Here is an 11,014-nt window from a genome sequence, read left to right on the forward strand (position 1 = left end):
AAGAATATCCTATAAATTCTATAATGATTATATTCAATGCTGACATTTCACGCTCGTGTTCTGCGATGAGTTTCGAGTTTATTCTTATAGAATAACCCTATTGTTGTGCGAGCCGTATCGGATAAATATTTAAAGAATAACATTGATGTGTTGCAGTGCATTTTATAATAATATTGGTCGTTGTACCGATTCATCTGTCACTTACAAGCTTTGCCCATTGTTGCTCTAACATAGTTAATACTATTAGTTTAAACAGGCCATGTTCTAAGTTTCACGGTAATTGGTTAAAACATTTTCGACAAATACACATAAGATATTTAAAAATATATATATATATGTTGTTCCCAAAAATGATTCGGTTTAAAGACATTTCTCATAAAAAACACAAAATTTCACTTATAATAAGAAATTACAATAATTTTGCTTAAGGGTACATTTAAAACCTAACAAAATATTTTTATCTTAGTAATAAGACCGCCTTCAGGACACACAGTAATTTTACTTCTTGAGTGTACAAAACATATTATTCTTTACATTGTATAAATCACTTAATCACTTATAATATGACGATAAATCACCAACCAATACACCAATATACCAATACACCAGTAATGCATAATACAACTTATTATAGCTCAGTGAGAAAAATATATTTCATACCTTAATAAAATACGAGTTATTGATTTTAACATATTTTCCACATAATTTCGTTTATTGCATTTGTTTCCTCTATGATCTAGTTTATTTAAATCAATTATTTTATGACGTCATAAAAATTATTTTATAACAATATGATATTGTATGATATGATAAAATATTTACTCAGACTTTTACGGCTGACCTACCTGCTTACAGCAGATATTGCTCATAAAATATTTTACATTTTGTTCGGACTATAAGTGCGAATAGTATTGAAGGATGTACCTAACTAAAAACCCTTAGGCGCCTCATATGATATGGCTCTATTCTAGTCTGCCGGAAACTACGTCGAACACTTTAACATAAACAAAGTTATTCCATGTTATATCTAACGCAGCATATCCTTACTAAAATTACTAATGAACTACGATGTACGAGATGTCTCCATCGTATGACACCCAGTTATTTCTACTAAAAGCGAGCTGAGACATATCCCTCGAAGGAAACATTGTTTTCAATAAATTAAACGGACAAGGCGCTCCGCAAACAGCCGCCGGGCTCCGTCAACACAATTATTATACTCGGACAGCCACCCTTGTTGATAAACATACTCTAAATAAATTAACTGGACTACATTACGATTGTTGAATTGTAAGAATTTAATAAAATATAAAATTATTCATATTAAAAGTATTATTGATCTATGAATAGTTGTATTAACAGCAAATATAAATTCGGAATTCTAATACATTTCAAAAAAAGTTACTGTTTAAACATTATTATAATTACATGCATTTATGCGCGTACCACGTCAAACTTGAATAAGACATTTCTCTTATCACTAATCCCGAACAAAATCAAGCAGTATTCAAGTAGACTCACAGAAGTACATTTATAAATGAAATCTAATTAGCTTCAATATATTTATGGTACCACGTCTTTGTTTCAGATAGAAGATAAAAATGAGTGCGCGGCCAACGACAGCCGGCACTCGGACGAAAAAACAGAATCATGCTAATATACCATGTCCCATCGAGGACTGCGCACGCTTTACGTATGGAAAACTGCCTGATCACTTGACTAAGGTCCACGGCCTAACTGGAGCAGAGAGAGACGCACTCAACGAGCAACAAAGAAAAAGATTTTTCAACGGAGAACTGTGTCAAGTTCGGTTCTTGAAAGAATCGGCTATTCGAGATCTTTGGGGTGCAGATTACGAAGATCCTCGGATTCGTGCAAAGATTCATCAGAGCTACTCTCTTGTTAAAATAAGGATAATTCCACTGGCCGCGACTCAACGCTCTCGGCCTCTTACAGAACAAGATGCAAATGTACTAACAGCATATAATGCCCGAACTGCACCACGTCCAGCTCGAGTTCAAAGGACAAGAGCTCGTCCGCGACCTTATTCAATTCCAGTAGCAAGCCCAGAAGAAAGTCGGGTATCCAGTGAGTCCAGTGAAGAAGAAAATGCACGTGGATCTTTACCCTTGTCGCCACCACCATCATCGCCCTCTTTACCACCATCTCCCGCGCCTTACGAATTACAGCCAGTGGAAACACGACTGCGAGACATCTTTGATTCGAAAATCGATGCGGGATATAAAGCAGTAATCGATGATATGAAAAAATCGATGGCAATGGGTCGTTCGCTTGGAGCCCGAAAGCGAAAAGCGTACAGAACATACCGCCGATATGCAAAACGATTAATCGCGTACTTACATAGACAGCATTCACCGCTAGCTTATGACGTCGACGTATTACTGTGTGGGGAAAGCCAAGTATGTGCGTTTTTGGAAAGAATAAGCAGCGAACACAAAACGAAAACATTACGTAATTACATCGTTGCTGCAATTAAATTGCTCGATTCAAGACTTTTCGCGATAGAAACAGATCCTTCGAGTAAAGAAAAAGTTGCATCAATGACGCGCGTGTATGACGTTTTACACGGGAGACTAAATGCTTGCGACAGACTATTGGCACAAAAAGAGACTTGTCAAAAAGAGACCGCCCATTTTGACAGCGACACTATGGATCAGAGCTTCAACGAAAATTACGACGACTTGGTTTAAGGGATAGGACGGATTAAGTGATTTATTTTTAGTCATGTTTAAACATAAATTGTATTTTAAATACTTTGTAAATAATGCTCAAATTAGATATCATTTTTCATTAGTTTCACTTTTAGTTGAATTAAATTATAAATAATATTTTGTAAATATTTCAACACGTGTGGCAAGCAATAATCTCCATTTATGAAGTGCAGTATTATTAACAATATAGATTAGTGCAATGAACTTAGATAAAAAACAGTAGTTATCTAATAATAATCGATTAATTTTCAATAATTAGTTTTAAGTTCATTTTATCTATCGATTCGTTTCGTAACACTTTTGATATGCATTTATAGATTTATTAATGTTCAACTGAAAATGAAACTCACTCATTGTTATTATTAATGTGAAAATTACATATAATGATAACATTGTATAAATAATTTGTCATTGAATTAAGCGCTTACATAACCAAATAAATTGTAAATAGAATCTAGTCATTACAAATTCTAGTCATAAATAATGTGCAATAAATAGTTATTATATAATATATTTATGCTGTAGAAACAATAGCACAGTTTAAAGCTACTTAAGGAAACTCTTGCACCTATTCTTTTGGCTAACATATAAATTTTAATGTTGTAAAAATTTTTTTGTCTTTCATTAGGATAGGTTTACACATTTGTCGAGTTTGTCAAATTTATTTTCAAAATCAAATGTATTAATACAACGTAGAAGTTACGCTTTATTACGCTTTCTTATTGATTGTCAAAATTCTAACACGTTCGTTCGGAAAGAAACACCTCAGAAGAACTGCCGAAAGAAACTCAGTGGGTAATTTTTCTTTGTCAGATATTCCTGATTAGAGTGATAATTTTTTATTAATTTTTAAAGTAGCCTCGTTTCTTTAAGGAATAGGTTTTACTTGAATCGTTTTTTTTTTGTTTCGTTACAAATTAAACAGCCATTGTCTTCGCTGCAATTCAATAAAAAATGGCAAACAGTTCCTTACGAAAGATTATCGTTACATAAATTCGCACGTGACTTTGGCGACGTAATACTTACACAAATAAAGGCCATTAAGACATCCATACTAGTATGAGAATAATACGTATTTGATTTTGTTTTATTTTAACAAGACGCAACAAAGACATAATGTTTTACTTGGTGGTAGGGCTTTGTGCAAGCCCGTCTGGGTAGGTACCACCCACTCATCAGATATTCTACCGCTAAATAACAGTACTCTGTATTGTTGTGTTCCGGCTAGAAGGGTGAGTGAGCCAGTGTAATCACAAGCACAAGGGACATAACATTTTAGTTCCCGAGGTTGATGGCGCATAGGTAATGTAAGGAATGGTTAATATTTCTTACAGCACTTTTGTCTATGGGCGGTGGTGACCACTTACCATCAGGTGGCCCATATGCTCGTCCGCCAACCAATGCCATAAAAAAAAAATGTATAATATTTATATTACATAATAAATTATGAAATGTAGCAAGACAATATCTGTTTCTACATGTAACGATTCGAATTGAATTTTAATTTCAATTTGTAGCATTATATTGCTGATTGCGTAAAATTGTTTTCAATAAATAGTTCAATAAATAGTTATTTATTTAATTTAGATTTATCGTTTTGAACAAGACTGAGATGTTATTTATTTTGTCATATTCTTTATGCCTACTGTTTTCTACATCCAAATGATAATTTAACAATATTCAAGAAAAAAATAATAATATTTATTTAATCTCGATTAATTGTTTCGAACAAGACTGGGATACTATTTTTTTTTTATGTCGTATATGTTTTCTCATGTACAAGTCGTATATGTATTCACTCATATAACCTTCATCAGAAAAACATTCCTTACTTTTTATAGAGGTATAGTTTAACTTGATAGTATTAGTAAACTTAACTTTTCCAAAGAAAGTAGTTGAATACACTATTGTTCACTAAAAATAGTAAAATCTGTTAAATCGGAATATAACGGAAGTCTTGATATTATTACAATTTACCAGCAATTAATATACCATATTAAATAGTATATGGTTACAATGAAACAATTCTAGTCATCGAAAACACAAAGAATATATCGTTTACATTTTCATTATTATTTCATTCTTCATTATTAGACGTAAGCGTAGTAAGTAATATTTTATTGTAAATACATTTTGTTTACATAATCTGTGAAGAGATAAATAAACGTCATAGACAAAAGTGATGTGCTTTATTACCATTGGTTTTTATTAGTTTCAAACTTTTATTTTATACTAGCGATCCGCTCCGGCTTCGCACGGATGCTATGTCCCTGCATTTTAAATCTGTAATATCTTAGAAAATATTCATTTAAAGTACATGCTCTAAAGGGCCATATTGATCTATATTAAATGCACAATGTATTCAAGGTACTTAATTGGATAAAGATTAATGCTGTATTGCTTAAAATCGCTTCGAAAATAAGCCATAATTTCTCGTAAAAAGTCTAAAAAATGGTTATTGTGAGTTATCCCTAAGAGATAGACATATACCATCGCGGACTTTTTTGAAGACCTTTTTAAGGTGTACATCTTACACACATAGTACACACATAGTAGCAGTACATTGTAGTACATCATTTTGATCTATCTCGTAGGGTTCAGCCATCGTTCGCAATGTAAGCGCAAAATATGTGTTTATTTACATCACTTTAGAAACCTCTAAAATGATCAGTGTTTCTCTACTATATTGTATTATATATATAAACCTTACTCTTCAATCAATCTATCTCTTAAAAAAACTGCATCAAGAACTGTTGTATAATTTTAAACATCAAAGCATAAATAGGAACAGACAGACGGGAAGCGACTTTGTTTTATACTATCTAATGATAGGCATTGATAGGCGAACTGGCAAATGGGCCATCTGATGGTAACTACTGCCCATAGCAGTCGCTGACTGAAACCATAACCAATGCGCGACCAACCATGAGAACTGAGATATATGTCCCTTGCGCCTGTACTTTGTGTATCAATCGCCCTTCAAGCCAGAACACAACGATGCTAAATATTACTGCTTGGCGGTAGAATATCTAATTATAACTACAGGCACAAGGGACAATCTTAGTTCCCAAGGTTGGTGTAAGGAATGGTTAATATTTTTTACAGCGTCATTGTCTACGGGCGGTGGTGACCACTTACCATCAGCTGGCCCATTTGCTCATCCGCCTACCGATATCGTAAAAAAAAGAAATAAAAAAATTAGTGGTTGGTACCCACACGGGCTTGCCCAAAACCCATCGAATCAAAATCAAACATATATTTTTGTATGTAATAATTATATCTATTATAATTTGTATTTTTTTTTTTCATCTAAAGTTCATTTACTTTTCTCGCTCGTCTATCGTCTAAAGCTGCTGGTAGAGAATGCTTTCAACATTAAGTACAATATTAATTAAACGAAGGGTCATGACTGACTGGTCAACACAACTCAAACACTATTTACTCTATAACATTGAACTAAACATATTCAATAAACCTTTACAAGTGTTAAATATCCAATAAACCTAAAGGTAGAAAAAGAGACAAAATAAATGTAGAAGCATGACTTTAATTATAAATAAAAAAAATTAAATACATATTGACTATTGTACAGCTTAAACTATAACACACTCACTTGAAATTAAGTGGTTACTTTTGTAAAATTGAGTCGCGTTAGCAAGGTTATTGCGACATTTTGATTAAGGTTCTCACTTAAAATCTTCAGCTTCATATCAATTACTAGTTTAAAATTTAATTTTAGAATTATGACAAATATATATACAGGGTTATTGGTTAATCGACGTATTCCCGTTAGGGGGTGATAGGGGTGATTATTTGCGATTATTTTAACTTCAATTCTTAGAATTGTTCCGGTTTGAAGGGTGAGTGAGAAGATTAGTATACAACATCGTTTATTCCAAGGTTGGTGGCGCATTTACGATGAACTGCTTTACGTCCAGCAGTCCAGCAATCCTTTACAACTTGTGAAAACTGCATCAACTACCAAGAAGGTGTCTATCTATATCCGTTGATGTACTTCTCAACATACTGAAATACATGTTCATTTTATATAGTTAAATAATTTTATTTCAGCATTTAATTCAGTTGAAGACGAAAAACCATAAGTTATTTTTTTTTTAATTAAAGCTGTAGAAGACAAATACAGAATAATTAAGATATTAAATTTAAACATACCTTTTTAACAGTGAAATAAAAATTCGATTCCAAAAGATTTTTTTATTATTAGTAATGCTTTAATGACACTAATGTCATTCCAAATTGTATAATATAATTTTAAAGCTTTCTATTATATTAAATATCTAATTTAAATACTAAAAAAATAACTCAAACCAATATTAATAGTGATGAAACATATATATTTATTTGTGTTAGGGGTGTAAGCAAGTCTATCAGGTACCACCCACTCATCACTTACCATATTCATATTCTAACGCATAACACTATTTAATATTGTTGTGTTCCGCGTTGTAACTACAGCCACACCGCACAAGCGCCATTACATCTTAGTTCCCAAGATTTGTTGGTACATTGGCGATATGAGGAATGATTAATATTTCTGGCAGTACCAGTGGCCCATTTACCAGGCCTATCACGTAAAAACTAGGTCAAAATAAATATTGGTATTTAATTAACACCAGTATTTTAATTATTTAAATTAAATTATAATTTGTGAAGGCCTTAATGTTAATAATTCTAAAGTTACGATATTAGATTATAAAAACAAAAACGGAACCAATTCTTTGTCATATTAATCGTTAAAAAGCGACATCTGTTATGGAGTAGCAACAACAAACGAGCTACATCATCGTACTGATAAAATATTATGCATGCAGTTGGCGCTCGCAGGTACGCATACCTTATGCTCTCGCTAACTTATGATGTCCTGGTACATGGCGATTGTAACTGCCTGCTCCAGATTCTCCACTAGCGGACGCCCACGTTCCTAACGTTCCGAAGACATTCTCGTGAAGTGTGCCTTTTTTTATTATATTATTTATTTATCTGTCCTCCTTTGCGTTAACAATAATTATTACAAAGTCCGCTTTATAAACTCATTTCAAATTATATTCTTTGATAATTATTATAAAATTGGGAGTATTTTTAGTATAAAAAAAAATATATTTTTGTATAGGTATTTTTAAATTAAAGAAAATAAACAACCACTTTATATGCATATTCTTTAAAAAAACAATATGAATTGACGTTATGTTTATTTATTTCATTATTTATTTAAATTTATTAGATTTTTATTTAATATTTACTTCTTTATAATTTGTAATTTCAGAATTATTCCAATAAAATATAAATATAAAATAATAATAATATTCAACGAAAAAATCAAAAAAACTAACCGTAACTAACAAAAAATACAATTTTATCTTTGATAAAGATGTAGGCTAACGCGATTCACGCGCGGAATAGGGTAAACATACGACAAGCTATTTGATGTCTATTTTAAACATCTCACTCATAGGGCTATTCCTGTATTCACTGCCTTGAACCATCAAGCACGACCTATTTAAATTTCACGACTAAAGAACATTCGAGAATAACGATTTGTATTAAAAACCTTCCATGATTCATAGGCATAAGTATAGCGAGTTTCTGCACGAGCCAATGGCTTCACAGGTATTTTTCGCTGAGTCTAGGTAACACAGGCTTATATAAGAATACGTGTGGGTAGCTAACGGAGCAAAATATACGCCGTTAAACGATCGTTGCAAATAGAAATTTTGTCTGGGCTCTGGAATTCGTTAGACCAGATCTTTAATTATTTTTTAAAGTTGTGTGGTTTGTCTTTTGTTATTTCAAAATTATTTTTATTTAATATAATTTAAAAAACTATATTTTTTTCTTCTTACTAGTATTTTTTTTATTTATATTATTTATATTCATTAGATTGTTTGTAATATAAGTAAAAAAAAAAAACTATGAAAAACTTACAAAATGTTTTAATGAACAAAAAAGTAAACTTGAATGTAAAATCAAAGACTAGATACTTAACAACTTGTATAATTATTGTGTAATATATCAATCAAAAATGTAATTATATATCTTCTTTGTTCATAAGAATAGATTTAATGGAGATACGAATAGAAGTGATTAGCCACCGGCACGTGTGAGCGTAGATGAATGACACTTACCAACTTGAAAAGTGCAACAGCAAACAATGCAATGCGAACTGGTTGACGTCACACGCATTCGGTGCAAAGTGCATGTATGCACCTTAATCTCTTCGCATTTATGCTGCCCTGGTGATCGTTCCTTTTGTGAGCGACACCAAAGGGGCCCTATCCCCTTCGAGAGCACCCTTCTCTGGGTCATCGCTCGTCAGTCGTCACTCGGTCACTGGCCTCAACGACCTTCGTTTGCATTTCGCGTTTTCTCGTGTGATTTAATTTAGAGTTTTACATTCATTTCAATGCATATTTTTTATTATTACTATTTTTATTCCATAATTACTCGTGCAACGTAATATTTGTTACATTTTTTTTTAATTTTTTATTATCTTTATATTATATTTTTAATCAGTCAATCCCTAAGTAAATTTTAATAAATATGCTAAACTCATACATTTTATTAACTTCTGACTTCTTTATCTTAATTAACTTCTCTCTTCTTCTCCATAAACTATTCTATCATCAATAATAATAATAGAGGAGAATTATTTAATAATGTTTAAAATTATATTCAACTATTATTTTAGAATTTTATGAATAATTAGTATTTTGTAGATTTATTGATGTTTATCCAGTAACTAATATGGTTTGAAAAATGAAACAATGGAAATTAAACTTTTAAAGAGAAAGAAGAAAAATAACTATCAAAAAAAATAAATGCAACATATTTAAAGACTGGTCTTACCAGGAACTCGAACGACAAGGAGTGCAGAAAACGAAAGAGATCTACTATGCAATTTTCTGCATACTTTATGCATTTCGCAAAATGAATATGATAATAATATCCTTTAAGCTTTTGCTGCACTGTGGTCGATCCAAATTATCGATGGTACTCGTGATATATTATAAAATTTGCGTTTATTTTACTATGTTACTTGTCTACTATAAATAATAATATAAAGAATACCGTTATTATACTGGATATAGACTATACTTGTAGGTTAGAAAATACCAAACAGATAGACAAGATACACCAACAGAAGGAATTCCATGAGGCAGGATAAGAGGTCAGGAAAAATAAAAAATAAAATAACAAGCAGATGTTATAGGAGTAGGAAGATGAAAGAAAGAGCACATTTTGAATTTATTAGTTATTATTTGTTTTAGATAATTTGAAAATTACAAACATTTGGCTTACATTAATAATTTGATGTAGGCGGATTCTGCCAGATCTGATAGTAATCTCCGTCAAGGTTTAAATAAGTTCCATATTTTCAGGTCAAGTGAATAATTTTATTAATTACCTGTTAAATGATCTAATGACTTCATTACCATTAGTTACATTTTCAATACGACTAGATGTGAAATGATTAAGGAATTCGTTAGTAATATCTGCGTGATTCTTGTAAAACATACAGGCATATTATTATTATAAAAATTTCTTAATTTTCCTATTGATAATGAATTCCCTTCACACCACATCATATTTCCAATGAGACAATAAACAAACTACAGCATAGATAGACAACATTTACAATCACTTAATGAACACAATGAAAACATATTTCTAAATTAAGAAAAGTTATCAAATCCCGTTAATACAAAATACTGACAACCTTGTTCCAGTTACAAGTAGTAACTCCAAACGTCAAAGCTATTAATAACACTTACTAAACAAATATTACATCGTCGACATGATAAAACTGATTTTATTAAAATACACATTTAATAACAAAGAAAAATATGGCCTTTTATTATAAGAAGTAGAATTTGAAATATGATGTTTATTACTTAAAAATACAATTAATATATAGAAACAAAACTATATATATGAAGCATATTGAAATTTCTAAATATATATAATTTGATGTTTTAATTAAATTAATTCCATAGAAAACATTTATTTCTATATTCAACATAGATATTACATGTACATAAGTACATTGGATCAAGATTACTATCAATATTATTTTGAATCATACTGTCTCTAAATACAAACAATCATATTATTATTATACTGGGTCAATCTCACTTTCAATCTCAATAGAAAGTTAACTCACTTGCTAGCAACTGGGCATCAAATCTTACCACTAATCTTTAAACTAACTGATGAAGCTGAAATTTGGCAGACACGATTATTTCTGATAACAATACAATGTAACA

The 11,014-nt window shown here is 31.1% G+C and overlaps 1 protein-coding gene across 1 annotated transcript; it reads left to right on the forward strand.

Moving 5' to 3' along the window:
- Window positions 1-1,601: 1,601 nt before the first annotated feature.
- On the forward strand, window positions 1,602-2,711 carry LOC125066617. Its single transcript, XM_047674750.1, has one exon. It carries the CDS (start codon window positions 1,602-1,604, stop codon window positions 2,709-2,711), a length of 1,110 nt encoding a protein of 369 aa, XP_047530706.1.
- Window positions 2,712-11,014: the final 8,303 nt, after the last annotated feature.

Source organism: Vanessa atalanta, chromosome 9, assembly GCF_905147765.1.
Source record: "Vanessa atalanta chromosome 9, ilVanAtal1.2, whole genome shotgun sequence".
Classification (NCBI taxonomy): domain Eukaryota; kingdom Metazoa; phylum Arthropoda; class Insecta; order Lepidoptera; family Nymphalidae; genus Vanessa; species Vanessa atalanta.

Coding starts and splice junctions, on each gene's coding strand:
- LOC125066617 (XM_047674750.1), top strand. CDS start 1,602: ATGAGTGCGCGGCCAACGACAGCCGGCACTCGGACGAAAAAACAGAAT.